The 16,267-nt window shown below is 55.9% G+C and overlaps 1 protein-coding gene across 4 annotated transcripts in view; it reads left to right on the forward strand.

The window, feature by feature from the left end:
* The window catches only part of ERI3 (ERI1 exoribonuclease family member 3), a 130,395-nt gene extending 116,239 nt beyond the window's left edge, over positions 1-14,156 (forward strand). For 3 of the 4 annotated variants that reach the window (XM_063407241.1, XM_063407242.1, XM_063407245.1), the window contains one exon: positions 12,591-14,156. In XM_063407241.1, coding sequence (XP_063263311.1) covers positions 12,591-12,673 — 83 coding nt within the window. In that variant the 3' untranslated portion in view covers positions 12,674-14,156. The remainder of the gene's footprint in view (positions 1-12,590) is intronic. The other variant, XR_010081449.1, reaches the window with a different exon arrangement.
* Positions 14,157-16,267: the final 2,111 nt, after the last annotated feature.

Consider the following 16,267-nt stretch of genomic DNA (forward strand, 5'->3'; position numbering starts at 1 on the left):
CAAAGGGGAGGGATGAGGTCAGCACTGGGACAGGCAGGCACTAACCGAGCCAAACTCCAGCAGATGAGTGGCGCAGGAGCTGTTCCCGGGGTGCAGGCTCCCCGAGTGTCCCCGTCTCGGCGCTGAGCCCGTGGGAGTGCGCTGGAATTCCTGCTGGGATTGTCAGGTCACTGCGGCATCGCCAGGGCTGTGCTCGCCGCCCTCCGCGATTGCGTTTTAAAGGTGGAACACAGTGCCTAGAGAAACGCTTCCAAAACTAGCTAAGGGCAGTCAGCAGAGGTGTTTCCCATGCCGGGCATGACACTTGAGCCCGTACTCCACACCAGGGCTGGACCCAAAACCGCCCTGCTCCCCCGCCGCCTCTCAGTGAGGCCAGAGGTGCAGAGGGGAAAAAAATGTGCTCGGTGGGCACACACACCCCTTGTTTCGCTAAATGCATTGTTCAATACCTGCAACAAACAGATTAGCCGAGGCTTTATCAGGGACAAGAGAAGGGAGAGCAGTGTGATAATGGTTTTCAGCAAATCCTCGGGCTGTCACAGATTAGAGCCGCGGCAGGAGCATTATCAGCCCTTTCCCCCTCTCCCCATCACCTCCCCCTTTGTCTCTTCTCACCATCGGATTTCTCCAGCCAATCTATCCCTGAGAGAGCCGGGCAGATACAAGAAGAAGTCGGTTTCCATCTGATCTGCAATTGGTTTTTCTCGGCAGCCGATCCGTGTCGCAGCATTGATCCGTGGGCCCCCCAGCACTTGTCACCTTGCGTGTCTGGAGAGAAAGGTGGCCGAAGGCAGGGGGGCTGCAGTGGGGATGCTTTAAACTTGCTGTGTGCCATTGATCTGCAGGCGGGAGCATGGCCAGGCCAGCCCTGCCAGGCAGGAGGGCACGAGCTACCTGCCCTCATCAGAGGAGTTTAAATGGCTGTGACCTTCTTATTAAAGGAGAAGAATGTCTTTGGAAGGCCGGCAGAAGGAGGGGGCCAACCCTAGGCCCTGGGGCAGGTGTTTGGGAACTGCCCAGCCCTCACCATCTCACCAAGGGACAGCTCGATGAGACTGGCACTGGGGTGCTGGGAGCTGCTGGACACCCTCCTCTCTCAGAGGGCTCACCCACTGCACCCACATCCCCATTTCTGCTCCACACCTCTCTGTGCCACACTGCAGCATGGCCAGGCATGAGCGGGGTCCCCTGGCTTGGCTCTGCAGCTTGCCCAAACCTGTGGCAGAGAAGCTGTTGAGTTAATCCCAGTGGGTGGGCAGTTTTTTCAGGAGACCTGAAGCTGCAGAAAAGTTGCTTTGTCCTTCTAAATGTGGGACACAAGGCTGCCTTTTGTCCCAATGACTGCAGCCAGGGCCTGCAGGCCCCATCAGGTAGGGGTTTGTTGAAATACCTGGATGCTCAGGAGCCACGGCCCAATGGGCAGGGCATCAATGCTGCACCAGGCAGGACCCAGCATCTTGGGAGTCAAGCTTGGACGTCCCATCTGTGCCACCAGCCCCTCTCCCTGTACCCTTCTGCCACATTCCTGGTAGGGAAGAGCTGTGGCAGCTCTGCCTTGTGTTGCCTTTTCTGGCTGACCTGAGGGATGGTATGCAGGTGGGTGGGAGGGCAAGAGGGGATATAACAAGTAATGGCCCCAAGTGTGGAAACAGTGTTAATAAAGTGTATTTCACTTTTAATTTTGGCATATAATGTAATGATCTTTTTTAAGGCCCTATCATATTATCTGCATGACTAGATTATTGAGTCTTCATCATCTCCAGATAAATTTATGACCAGGATGATGCTTGGAATTTATTATCAGTCAATAGAGCTCAATACTGTAACAAGGCGTGTAATAAGATATACATATTTAATGATCCGGAGTAAAACAGCCCCGCTAATGGGCAGGATGAGACAGAGGCTGGAGTGTTAATTTCCATCCCCTGCCCCTTTCCACGGCAGCCTGCACCGTTCAGAGGGGATGCAGCCCCAGGGTCCCGTGCATTGCCTGAGGTTGGGAGCGGGGGCTGGCTCGGGGCGATACAGAGGAGCACAGCCCTCATGCTGCTGTGGCTGTGAGCACGTGCCTGCTGCACGTATGTGCTCGTGGGATGTGCCTCCCATCCCTGCAGAGACGTGCAGCTCTGTCTCACACAACACACGGCTCTCTTACATGGCTTTGCAGGTCTGGCTGACGTCCCGTCTACGCCAGGTAAGGGCCGTCACACATCCACTTTACAGGCTCTTTCCAGCCCAGCAGTCCGGGCAAGCCTTGCACAAAGCTGCTGCTCCAGCTGAGATGGCTGGAAAAGCCACAGAGCGCTTTTTATGTTCCAGGGGCGAGCCTGAAATCCTGCCTCTGGGACAGTGCAGGGCTCTCCAGCTCAACAAGGGGAGCAGAGCTAGGGCAGGCAGATGCATTCTGTCCACACCACATGAGACATTTCTGGCCCAGCAAAGCCCTTGGTGAGGGCACAGTCCCATGTGGCCTCACAGAGTCCCCCACACTCCGGCTCACCTGGCTGTCTGCCTGACAGGAGACCAGAGTGGGCACAGCCCAGGGAGGTAGCAGGTCTGTGTGCCCAAGCCCCCTGGCCCTGTGTGCAGATTGTCATGAACAGGGAGCCATCTCCATTGCCAGGTTATATTTTGAGCTGCCAGCGTTGATTTTTCCAGCCTTTTGGGATGTTATTAAATTACTTTCCAAGGACTTTTAATAAGCACTTTTGATACCTTTGAAGCATGCAGCTTTGTGGGAAGATTACAGTCCCGCATCCATCTCGCTGGGAGAGAAACAATGGCAGCAGGGCTGGTGTTTGATCTCTCCTCCAGAAGGCGAGAGAGGGTTTGGGTTAGACAAAGAGGTGAGCTGCTGATTTAGTGCTAATGTTTAAAAATAGGTAGGTCTCCCTCCAAGATAGAGAGACCTGCCCTCCTCTGTGTAATCGCCTGCCTCTGCCTCGCCGGACTTGCAGAAACACAGCTCGCTTTATTTGAAGGCTTCGAGTGCAGCGTCGCAGTTTGATTCTTGGTCCTTTTAAAGCAATAACTAGGCCATCTGACCAAGCTTTAAAGAGCAGGAGAACTTTCCATTAGGACTTGCGACACACTCTTGGCAGCACTGGAATTGCATTCTTGCCTTTTATTTCCTTTCTCTGACATCTCATGTCACTCAGGCAGGAGAAACTCAGCTTTATAAACTCAATCATCTCTACCTTGAAATTTCTCCCTAATTAGGGTCCCAGTCTCAGTGGAGGGAGTGGGTATCAGGAGCTGGATGTAGAGCAGAGCCAACAGCAGTGGTGGAGGTCAAATCAAACTGCTCCTTGCAGCCCAGGGACCACCTGGCCCCAGCAGCATCAGTCAGGGGCAGGGAGGCAGCATCTCCCATGTCTGTGGCCACAACTCCCACACAGGAGAAACATCCCTGCCATGCCCCATGCCAAGCATCTGCGTGTCTGGCCCCTGTGCTGCCTCTGGCAGGGACCATCAGATGAGTTACAACACCACGAACACCCAGCTCCGGCCAGGCATGCCTTCACTGCAGGGAGAAAAGGTGTCAGGGGAGTCCAATTCCCTTTATCTGTGGATAACTACTGCTGCCTTTAACAGCCTGGAATAAACTAGCCATAAATATCATGATCATAAGTGCTTAGATGTGGCAACTTTACACTGAACAGAGGTTTTAACCTTCCCTGCGGAGGATATCCAGCTCTACATCACTGACTGTTTCCATTCAGCTGCACAGCCAAAGACAAGCTCTTGATGAGCTGCTCAGAGCAGCTGCACCAGGTACTGGCCACCTCTCAGCCCAGTCTGAGCCCAGTTTTGGGGCAGGACCTCCCTCCTGCTTTCAGGGACAGACAAGAGTCCTGCTGCCCTCTCCCCCCGCCAACATTCTTTCCTCCTCTAAGGAATCACCAGCATTGGAGTCTGCAGTTTACTGGGCGCCTGTGGGCATCCATCTTCCATTCTCATTCCCACCTGCAAGGAGGGTCCTGAGCCACCAACTTCTGCAGAAACTTGTCACCATCACCTTTTTCCTGAGCCAGGCCAGGGGTCCCAGATCAGCAGCAGGGCAGTTTGCATCCTCCCTGCACCTTGCCTGTGCCCCGCCGTGACTTTATTTTGCATGGCGACTTTGAGGGGAGCTGTAAAACACTCAGACGAGTTAAATAATACACGACAGTGTACGGTATAAATTACAGGAAGCCAGCGGTGGAGCGACATTGTATGCTGAATAAATTAAAGGCTGCGTGACTTACAGGCAAGATTGATCTGCTGAGCATTTTGTTTAGTGACGTGCTTGTCATAAGGGAGAGCTAATTACAGGCGCGGAGGCGCGCAGCTCTGGCGCTGGGGAGCACAGAGCAAACTGGGCTCACGAATGTCAGCCAGGTCTGTGCGCTTCAGGATTTGCTCTTGCTGAGGTCAGCCGCATGCCAGGCCCCGTTAGCTGCATGCTGCTGTTTTCCCAGGGCCATCCAGTACTGTCACAGCCCAGGAAAAGGACTGTGCTGCCACAGGCAGCTGCCACGGTCTGGAAGTGGGTGTGCTGATGTGGGGGACACAGGCAGCTGGTGGCTCTGGTGGCTGCCCTGAGCAAGAGCTGGCGTTGGGGCTGCCTCAATGGCTTGGGGCAAGTGGAGATATCCAATCCCGAGCCCATTCTTAATGGAGCAGAGACATATAGGAGCCCATCCTTTGCTGCTGTGGCATTTTTGAGCCCAGCGCTGCTCACAAGGTGACACAGGGATTTCACTGCTCTGAGGTACCCAGGGCTGGCTGAGCAGCAAAGCTGAGAGCTGCAGGGGCTGATTTGGGGACTGAAGAGTACAAAAAGGCAAGTACAATTCAGAAATTAGGTAGGGACCCTGTAATAGCAGGATGCTGCCATGAGCCACCAAGGGAGGGGGCAGTCTTCTTCAGGTCACAGTTTGGACTGGATAATTTTGGGGAAGATGTGCTTTACCCACAGGGATGTGGAAGACTGGTGAGATGCTTGGATTCAGCTAGGTGACATTAGGCACCAAACTTGGGGCTGAGTTTGGAGGCTCGTCCTGCTGGGCTCCAGAGCAGGGATGGCTCCTGTGCCAGGGGGTGTGTCTGTGCTGCCTGCACAGCTGGGCGATGCCATGTGGGCTGTGTGACCCTCGAGGTCAGGCACAGGGTGCCGAAGGTGGCTGCAGGCCGTGCTCCAGAGCCTGGCCATCGGGGTGTGCTCCCCTCGGCTCGGCCGGCTCGGCGCTTGTCTGTCACTCGGTGGGATTATGAGTAGTGAGTGTAATGCATCGGCGTATGAATAGGGTTGTCTGGCTGATGGTGATGTATCGTTTTTCATTACTGCCTCTCAAGCCCTCCCTGCTCCACGTGTGGAAATTCTATTTATTCCCTAATTTGTAAAAATTCCCTCCTTATCTGATACCAATCAGGGAGGGGTAATTGGCTCTCCAGGGCTAGCGGCTGGGGTCCTGATGAAGAGATATGTGTGTCTGCTCTGGCTGTCCAGGCACCCTGCCCTGCTGCACCAGCGACACGGGCCACAATTAATAATGATTTGCAAATGGCAGACAAGCAATAACGCAGAAAGATGTCCAGCCAGCCTCCTGCCCGCCCCTTAATTTCCTTCTGTAATATAAATGGCACAGGAACGAAAATCCAGCGCTATAAATTCTGAAATTAGTTATTCACCGTAATAAATGGTTCCCTTTTTGGTGCACGGTCCTCCCCATCCCTCTCCCCTGACCCCCCCACTTCCTCCTCCCCTCCCAGCCCCCTTGCCTGCTACCTACTTCATTTGAGTCCTAATATGCAAATGCTGTAATTTAACGGGATGGTGAAGTTGATTTTCATGTTAACTTAATTACTTTGATTTATGAAGGGCTGGGATGTAGACACAGCTCCATCCTTACCCACCTCCCACCCTCACCCCTCTGCAGTCCTGCTGACCCGCTGCCTCTCTTCCCTTTTCTTCCCTTGGCTCAGTCTTCTTTTCCTCTTCTTCCCAAGTTTAGTGTTTTATTAGCTGCCTTTAAGTGGACATAAGTCCTCGCGACAATCGCATGATGCGGAGGACAAATTCCCCGTCCTGCCTTGTTTAATCGTGCCTGGATAATGGATGTATAATTGACTCATTTGAATGCTTTTGCCTACAGGAGTGCAGAGCATTAAATGTTTGATTGCCTTAATTTCCAAACAGATCATTATCCCCTTCTTACCCGCTCTTAATAAACACTTTATGAGGATTTTTTTTGTAAAGGAAAAAAATCTCCACTCCTCGTACTTCTCTGAAGTGATAAACTCTAATTAAGTCTAATATTTAAAAATATGGTAATGGTGACTTGTTTGAATAAGTGGCCTGCATTTCCATAATTTCATTATTACGTAAAACACGCTAATTATTTGAAGTGTGCTTATTACTATAAGAGAAATCTCCTTCTAATAAAGATGAAATTGGCTTTTTTCCCTGTATTGCTGTGCACGCGCTCCTCTTCTCTCCTGGACGGTGAGTGGCCACAGCCAGGAGCAGGGTGATGGCAGCATTGGCTTTGTTTGCTCAGGGAAGGCTGCCAGCCAGGGGATGCTGGACATGCAGGGACAGGCACAGAGGCTGAAGAACAAGCTGATGTCTGTGCACACCCTGTCACCCTTGGCCCCAGCAACACTGGTGCCCTTTGGGCTCATGGGCTCCAGCAGTAGTTGGGAACATTGCAAGACAGCTCAGACCCTGCTGCCCATTCCCTCCAGCAGGGATGCCCCAGCTGTCATGGTTTGCCCACATGGCATGGCCTGTGCCAGGCTATCCAGCAGCCTGAGGGGCTGGAAGGTGTCTCAGCCACCCAGCTCTGCCCTGGGAGGGGGCCAGCATGGTGGATGCATGATGGAGAGAGTGGTTCCCAGTGTGGAGGACAGGAGGATGGATCCTGTCTCCCACAGGGTGACAGTGGCCAGCCTGGGCAGGAGAAAGAAAGTGCCCAAGGCAGCAGGTTGATGGTCAGGATGGTCCCCTTTTGCTGCACTTCCTACTGAGACCTGGCAACTTCCAGAGATGGGCCCTCCCTGCTCTAGTGTCCCTGCTGGGGTATACTGGATTTGGAGGTCTTCTGACCCCAGTGTGCAGGGGTTGGGACAGCCATCCTGTCCCCCTGGGACAGACACAGGTTGAGGGAGGATGAGTATGAATTGTGTCCAATCCCTCTTCAGAGCCTGTGTGGGTGCTCTGTGGCGGGGCAGGCAGGGAGGCACTGGGATGAAGTCAATATAAAACTAATTTTCTTTTCTTCATGAAGAAATGAGGTGTGTGGCAGTAACGTAATTGCAGATAATGAGGTAAGTTATTCTTAATATTCTGCACGTCGCTGTCAGCTCCACCTAATATACCTGCTGGCTGTGCAGGGCACGCAGAGCCCCTTGCCCCATGCGCAGGATTATGAGGCCATTAATTTGGGAGCAGCTCGGCAGGACCGTCCCTGGCGTCCCTGTGGATCCATGGGAGCTGGGGGCACTTGGCTCTGACACGTCCTTGTGCCACTATGGAGGGCATCCTTGTGTCCCCACTTTGCCCAGCATGTCATGGTAGGGATGGATTCAGATCAGACACAAACTCCCTCCTAGCTCCAGTGTGCACAGGGTGAGTGACACAAGAGCCCGGCTCTGTGTGCTGGGAAAATGCTGTCACTCACTGCCCCGACAGTGACATTCCTGCTCACAGGGAGCAGCACAGCCCACTGTGGGGACACAGCACCCAGTGCTCCCACACATGATTTCTGGGGACGCCAGCAGAAGTGCCAGACTGCGTGAGAACTCTGAGGTCTGTACCGCCGCTGACAAGGCCACCTGCTGTCACCCGGGGGTGGCGATGGGGACGCTCTGCGTGGCGGCGGCCGGGCAGCCCTGCTTCCGCTTTGCAGGGAGCTGTTCTACAAAGGCAGCAGTGATATTATTCATTAACAGTAATCTGCCATTAGAACATTGACAAATGGCCCCTCGGCGCCTGAGCATCAGTTCTGGTACAGCCCATAAAGCATGGGGACAGTTTAAATATGGACCTGCTCAGCTCGGGCCGGGGGTGATCCGTCTTCCCGGCCACAGCACAGGTGCAGTGGGGTTGCCTCCAAATGAGCACGTTTGGGGGGGCCCTGCACTCCCTGACCACCCACAGCCCACCGGGGCAGCTGCTGGGATGGAAAAGCTCCCTCCTGGCTCCGGGAGTGTCTCAGCCCAGTGCACGGCGGGTGCAGCAGTGCTCAGCTCCCTGAGCCTCCGTGGTGGAGGTGTCTGTGCGGTTTGATCCTGGGGGGAGGTGGGAGAGGTGGGAGAAATGCTGGCAGGTCAGCACAGGTAGGGATGCAGCCCCTACCCTTCTCCCCGGTGCCTGGGCTGGGTGTGGAGGTGATGCTCTGCTGGAGTGAGCAGTGCTGCTCCTGGCAGCCCGATCCAGCAGCACAGATTCCTGCTGATGGAATCCTTGAGCTCATGCTGGGTCTGCAGCAGTGCCGCCGTGCAGTGGCTGGCAGGAGGGCACACGCCAGGCAGTCAGCCCAGTGCCAGGGGCTGGGGGCTTTCTGCCTCCATCTCAGCAGAGGACTGCAGTGGGAATGTCTGTGCCCCTGCAAGGACAAGGCAGCCAGCGACACTGAACGGCCACAGACTCCAGCCTAAACTAGGAGAGGGTCCTGCTGCCTCTTGCGTGTGCACGTTTCGCTGTCCTTGGCTGTCACTGCATCAAGAGCTTGGCAGGATGTGGAGAGGGCTGAAACAAGGGTGTCGAGGCAGTGTGGTGTCACAGTGGGTAATGCTGAGACACACGGGGCAGGAGAGTTAAAACCTGGTGGGCTAAGCCAGCAAGGTGAGTGGGGGCTGAGGTGCCACATCACCCCACACTGCACCAAAGGAGCGTCCCAGAGGTAGCCAGCCCTGGAAACCAGCACCTCAGGGCAAGCTCAATCCCAGCCATGCTGGGCCACTGCACGGGGACATGAGATGATGCTCGGAAGCAGCACAGCAAGGTGAGGGGCAGGGAGGCAGGGCAGAGCCACTGCTCTGTTTGCATGAGGCAGGATAACCCCAGGCTGACCCCTTTCACACACACCGCACAACACCCCTAAATCAATTGCATCTTATTATTACAATATCAATATACAATATTCCTACAATAACACCATTGATTTTCTACTCAGAGGCTGCACCTAAGTCTGTTTTAAAGAGGAGGGAGTTAATAGTGCCCTCATTAAAAATCTATAGATTACCCCCCACCCCAAAAAAAAGAAAAAGCAGTTTATATTCATTAGGGCTATTGAATATAAAGTAATATGTTTGTGTAGGACATTGGAGTAATGTGATAATCCGTCCGCATATCAGGGAGAAATCCACTTAGCAACCCTGTCAGCTTGACAAGAAAAATGTGCCCATAAAGTCGGGAATACATTGAGGGAGTGAGCGGGAGGAGAGCGGGGGCGCGCGTGCGTGTGCACGCCTGTGCAGCTATGCCGGCCATCAGCGTGGGACCACCTTCACCCCAGCACCCTGCTCAGCCTTGGGACACAGGCGGGCACCCCTCAGGCCCCTGGAGGAGTCTGGGACTGGGACACACCAGGAGTGCCGGGATGGGGATCAGGTTGGGGGATCCACAACCTGCCAGTCTCCCCAGCCGCAGGTGGGGTCACCAGACGGGACAGGTTGGTGGGTGCCAGCCTGGGTGCTGGGGCAGCACCGCCACAGCCATGTGCCCCCCGGGGAGAGCGGGGCTGGGTGGGGGCTACAGGGTGGGCAGGGCTGCCTGTACCCTCCTGCCAGCCTCGGACTCCGCTTGTCCCCTGCCCCGTGGTCACCTTTGCGATGGATTAAGCACTGAAAAGCAGCAGAGCAATCCCGGTCGCGCTCTCTTAGGCTGTCAATTGCCATTTTTGTAATAGAAATTCCTTTCACAAGGTAACGACGGCCAGATTTAGAGGATTTCATATTGTTAATAATTCCCCAAACAGCCATCTGACTGTGTTGTTTTAAAAGCCGCTTAGTTTTTTGCTTTGGAGTTTATGAAAATCTCCCACTCTAATATCCCGAGAGCCAGCCTATAATTGTGTTATTAAATCAATCGGAGCGGATTACATTGTAAAATCAATAGATGGCTGTAATTGCATATTAGAAAGTTGTTCTGCTGTTGTTGATTTTTTTTTACATGGATAATTATAATAAGCGTGTTTACCTTAGCGCTGATTTGGAATGAGTCTCACTAAATGACGTACGACGAGCTTGGCACACTCGCTGCCAGGGGCCGTGGCATCGTTTGGGACAGCAAGGACAGCACTGGCAGCATGGGCATGTGGGTGGCACTGACCCAACAGGGTCCCACCAGTTTTGCAGGGTGGCAGCTCAGAGTTCAGGATGTCTCCCAGTGCTGGCACCTGGCAACAGAGCACACTGGGGTTTTGGGGAGGCAGATGATGGCAGGAAGCAGAGAGCGTTCCCAGATTGTGTCCCCAGGGATCAGCTTGGGAATCCCAGAAGTGCCATGGGGTCTCGCTGCCTGTCTGGCAGCTGCCCGGGTCTCTGAGCAGTTCCCCCTCAGCAATATGGAGCAATAGTCAAGTCCCGGTGCCCACTCCAGCTCGGGGCAATGCTGCAGGCTGCGAGGTTGGCATTGGGACACCTGGGGCTTTGCTTTCACATCCAAACTGCTCACTTGCCACCCACCTGCCACAGCTCCAGGATTTGCTTTGCTGTTACTTTTTGGGGGTACCAGCTCAGGGCTGGCTGGGTGGGGGTACTCTGGCCACTGACAGTTGCGCTCTTCTTACCTCTGTTTCCCCAGCTTTGAAGCCACTGTTACCCTGTTAAATCCCACTGGCTGAGGGCTTTCCAAGGGGCTCAGCTGTCTGGGGTTGAGATGGAGCAAGTGATCCTAAGGACAGTGAGCAGATCACCTGAGTGGGAACGAGTGACAGCAGCGGGAGCTGGCATTGTGGCTTGGCTGGGCACCTGTCACCTCCAGGGGCCTTATGCAGCCATCAGTGTCACCTTGGGCAGCAGAGAGGAGGACAAAGGCATAGAGAGATGGGCTCACCTCTGCCCCCGTGCCAGCCAGTGGACTGGGGACCCCCCCTCCTTTGTTGGGCTGTCCTCTTGCCCAGCTGCTGTCCCCTGTCTGGCACACGAGTGATAGGAAGGGGTGTCATGAGAGGGTCTCGGGGGACACTCCAGAAGCACGTGGTGGCACTGATGGGGACATTACCTCTTTCACTGCCAACCATCAGCCAGGAGGGTCCCCGGCAGCTCATGGCAGCCTCTCGGGGAGCTGTGCATGGGGAAAGTCCTGAACCTCCAACAGATGCTGGGGGACAGGCAGTGGCTTTGCCAGTGGGTCAGTGGGCACAGCGGGGCTGGGCAGCGCTGCTGGTCTGGCAGGGAGCATCCAGCAGGCCGGGCAGCCCCGTCCCTGCAGGCAGATGCCTGGCAGCAGGACAGCACTGCCCGGCTGCGGGGGGCCCTCAATCCGGCACGCGGCACTGTCAGCAGGCAGCCTGCTGTCTCCTAGACAGTGAAATATGGCCACAATTAGCCCGGATACAGTTCAATTATGATAAACAGCGTTTGCACCCTTTAAGCTGTGATTAAAAGGCCTCCTCCCGTTGATAGAGAGACCTAATTTCACATTATTATCGCTGTAGCTTGATTATAAAGCACTCCCTGGATTTACAGTTGGGAGATGGATGTGGAGGCTTCTTTATCATTTACACATCAGTAATGATGCAGCCTTCCCTCCACCACAACATCCATCCAGCAGCGGTGGGGAGAGGGGGGCCTTGCCTGCACCCCCCTCCTGGGGCACCCTCTCCCCATGTCAGCCAGGCCCTGCTGCCACACGCAAGTGGGCAAAGTCACCCTTACGGTAACAGCTTGATAAATGGGCGGGCGGTAATGAAATGGAGACATCAAGGCGTGGGGCGAGGAAGAAAGAGTGGTAATCGGAACGAGTGGAGCTGTCCCGAAACGGAGGGGAGCGGGAAGAAGGATCGCCTCTGCGCCGTGTGCTGTCAAGGGAGAAATTACACATTTACTCTTGCTTTTTCTTAAGGAGACGGCCCTCATAGATCAAAACATGGATTTACAAGCCAATTTTCAACATGAAATATAGACACTAGGAATCAATTTAAGCCCAGCTTCTATTTTAGCAAACGGTGCCTGAGTTTAGTCCCAGGTAAATAACACCAGAGCCTTCCCCCTTCCCATCTTGCTGCTCTGCCACAGCCCAGTACCAGGAGTGGCTGTGGCTTGCCATCCCAGCCACGTGTCACTTGTCAAACTCTGGTTGGTGGGCATAGGGAGGCACCATGGGCTGGCTCTGATGGGGACACGTCTGGGTCGACACGTGGTCAACCTTCACGTCTGGGGCATGGATCCATCTCAGCAAGCACTGGCTCATGCTGGGATGCAGGTGGCCAGTGCTGAGACTGAGAACTCTGCAATCACACCACATCTCTGCAAGGTCCTTGGTACAGAGTACCTGGTGACACACCTGAGGACACAGGCCCAGCATGGGATTGAACTTGCTCCAACGACTTCTGTTTGGATGACACCTCTAACCCGGTATCTCTGTGCTTTCTCCTTAGACGACTGCAAGAACATTGCCAACATCATGAAGACACTGGCCCATAGAGGCTTCATCTTCAAGCAGACCTCCAAACCTTTTTGATCCCCGAGGCAAGCCAGGCAAGGGCTGCATGCGCCCGGTGCCGGCGAGGCGGGGAGGATGGGCTCCAGCATTAAAAAAAACGGCAACCGAGGCCAGAGGAACCGACACAAAAAAAATCTCAATTTCAGCTGTTAACTCCAGTAGAGGTTGTATATATGGGAAGGCAAATCTGTGTAGACCTGATGTGACTCCCTCTCTGGGCTGCTCCGGACATTATGCCATGCTAGCGGACAGCCGCGTAGGGCGCTTGCACCACATTTTAGACTTGTAGTTCGTTCTTTTTCTTTGGCTCCTGATTTCCGTCCCTCCTTCCATATCCCGCCCCGTCCTCCCTCTCCCACCCCGTAGCCAGAGCATCCCCCATCTCCACCCTGGCATGGGCCATACCCACCTTCCCTTCTTCTTTCTCTTCTCTGGTTTTATGTTTTCAGGCCTCAACGGCTGCTGCAGCGATGCTGGTGTGTGCCTGCACTCGGGCAGCACTCACGGAGGCTCAGCGTGTCCAGACGGCCCCTCGCCCTCCCCGCCAGCTCCCCCCACCTCTCCCCTGAGCGCCTTTTCCCCTTTTTGAGTCAACACTAACCCCTCTCTGACTCCTGTATGTGACAAACGCGATCCGTCTCTTTATGTTCAAGGTGAAGTGCCTGTATTCTCCGCTGCAGAGCCCCTGGCAGCCCCACCCCGGGCTGCAGGGCCCCGGAGGGCTCCCTTCAGTGAGGCAGGGGCCCAGCGGACAGGCGGGCGGCAGGAGGGAGGTGACAGTGTCCGCATGGAGCCCCGTCCCGTCCCCGTTCCGTCTGCTTGTGCCTCTTGCGGGGCTGGGCGGGATGCCCGGCCCTGCCTCGTCCCCGCCGATCAATTCCAGCTCTGTGGGGGACAGGCCCGCCACAGCACCGTGTCCGTGTCCGGTGGTGGACGTGCCAGCGCGCGCTGGCCCCCGGCCCACAGGTACCTGAGCGGGGGAGCTGCAAATTGCCCCAGGCCCCTGAGCGTGCTCCCCGCCAACCTCCCTCGGTTCCGAGCTGAGGCTCAGCCCCCCACGTGCCCACGTGCTGTGCCCCTCACAGGTCCCGTGGACGCTCAGCAGCAGCTGGCTTGTTGCCTGAGAGAGTTGCCGAGCACATCCCCTCCGGCTGGGTGGGCTCCCGGCTGGCCAGGGCGGTTGGGGGGAGCCATGGGGTGGGCCGAGGGCGCACGTCCTCTCAGTGTCACCCAGCCCCAGGGCCCTGCTGAATGGAGCCCTCGTCCGGGCACTGACCTGCAGGGAGGCTGCAGCCCCAGGCCCGTGCGTGCATGGCCTGGAGCGAAGCCGGTGACGGCAGCCAGAAGGGCAATACAGGCACTGAACTTGGCGGTACATGACTGCATGGTGTGTGGTGTTCCAGTTAAACCAACCGATAATGCAACCCCAGCATTTTCATTGTCTAGTTATTCCAATCCTTGCTGTAAATGTGCCACATGAATAAAGTTTGGGGGTAAAGGAGCCCAGGCTGTGCCCATGCATGTGCAAGTTTGTATGGGGGGCAGGCACAGGGGAGCGCCACCGGGGTACGTGGGAGTAGGGTGCTCCCTGGGGTGTGGCACATCCATGCTCCCATAAAAGCCAAGGGTTTTGAGCGTGAAAGGGCAGTCAGGGTTCCCTGCTGCTGGGAGCACTGCCCCACTCTCCAGCCTGGGCACTGTGGGTGGGCACCAGCCCCACCACCACCTTGGGTTTGCTTGTGCCCCAAGGCAGCTCTGCCCTGAGGATCCCACCAGCCCATCACAGCTGGGCCTTATCCATGGGTGCACCCCACGCAGTTTTCTACTCAGTGCAGGGTGACAGCCACCACGACATCCCACTGGCACCTGTCACCCCACCCTGTAGCCTGGCACACTGTACCCACACAGCTGCACCTGCATTTGGAGCATCCTGGCTACCAAATGAAGCCAGCGTGGCTCTGCTGGGCCCTGGGACACCTGCTCTGCCCTGGCCAGCTGAGCCAGCACGAGTGCAACGCTGTGGGGTGCAGGGGTGATAACCCAGCTGTGCAGGAACCACCACTGCATCCAGGCGCCCAAGGCACCTGTCCTGTGCCAGAGTGTCACTGGTGACAGGGATGCAAGCATCCAGCTCCCAGTGAGTGGGCAGCTCCCAGAGGGCAGGGGCAGTCCAGCCCACTTGCTCCATGCTAAGGTCACAGGGGTTTTACCAGTTCCCTCTGTGCAGCCTGTGATCAGCTTTATTGACCCTTTTCCGATGGCAGTTGTCTAATTAGTTTTTTATGAAAACTAAGACCTTGGCCTTTGCCCTCTGCTCCTGCAGGCGAGAATGTGACTCAGGACACTGTCACAGTGGATCGATGATGGCCACTTACACTTGGTAGGCAGGTGAAGGGGACACGGAGTGGGCAGGTGGGCAGCAGCCCAGAGCAGGGCACAATGCCAGGGCCACCAGTGCCCACAGTGGGCAGCACATAAACCCAGGCTCCCATTGCGATGCCTCAGCCCCTCCAAGGCCCTGCAAAACACGAGACTCAGGGAGCAGGGGCCCCTCCCACCACAGACTGAAGCCTTGGGCGGGGCAGCGGGAGGAGGAACTCTACTGAGTGCTGAAGACAACACGAGTGTTTCCAGCAGGGGCAGCCCCTCACTCAGGCAAGGCAGCACTTGCAGGTGTCAGGCATGCAAGAATTACTGGAAGAGAGCAGCTAAACAAGGGCTGGGCACGTGGGATGCTGGAAGGAGCTCTCCAGCCTGCTGTGGACAGCACAGGAGCAGCCTGGCTCAGGACATCGTAGCCTCAAAGGCAGCAGGGGCTGCAGCAACTCCAGCTGTCACTGGTGACTGAGGCAGATGGGCTTAGGGACAGCACCAGCAGCTCCCAACAGGATCAGTGGCACCCAGCCTGCATGGGACGGAGGTGAGACAGCGCCATGCACCAGGGCTAGTGGCCACAGGGCAGCCATGGGTGGCCTGGAACAGAGCCTTGCACATCCCTGGGGCAGCTCTCCAGCATCTGCCACAAGTGCCTGGAGGCTGTGCTGCTCCAGAGGTCAGATGGGACTGGGACTACAGCATGGGGCAGGGCATAGCTCCCACTGTCTTCTCTGGAACATTGCAGTGTTTGCCCCAGCAAAGCCCCTGTCCTGTCCCTGGCTGCAAGCAGCCAGCTGTCCCTAGGGGCTCAGGGACAGCCAGCACTGCCCCTGCACCTCCTCATCCTCACCCTGCACAGAGTGCTCATGGCTTCTTCACATTCTTGATGGAGAAGGAGCTGGAGGCAAACTCCCTTCACTTTCTCTGCTCCAAGAGGGAGACAGGTAAGAGAAGCCAGGAGCAGGAGCTGGGAGCACTTGGGTTGTGGCAATCACATCCACGTGTCCCAGAGCTAGCCCCAGGGCTTCAGCAGCACCCCAGGCAGTGCCAAATGGACTGCACTGCCTAGCTGGAGGCAGAGCCAGGTCTTTGCATGACAGGAGGGACAGAGCTAATCCAGCAGTTACAAGGGGGTGGGACAGCAGACTCACAGGGATGATACCTCCCTGACACGAACAGGGCTTTGGGATGATCAGGAGGAAGAGGCTGAGCTCTGCAAGAACTCGGTGGCCCCAG

The sequence above is a fragment of the Prinia subflava genome, chromosome 10 (genome assembly GCF_021018805.1).
Source record: "Prinia subflava isolate CZ2003 ecotype Zambia chromosome 10, Cam_Psub_1.2, whole genome shotgun sequence".
In the NCBI taxonomy this organism is placed as follows: domain Eukaryota; kingdom Metazoa; phylum Chordata; class Aves; order Passeriformes; family Cisticolidae; genus Prinia; species Prinia subflava.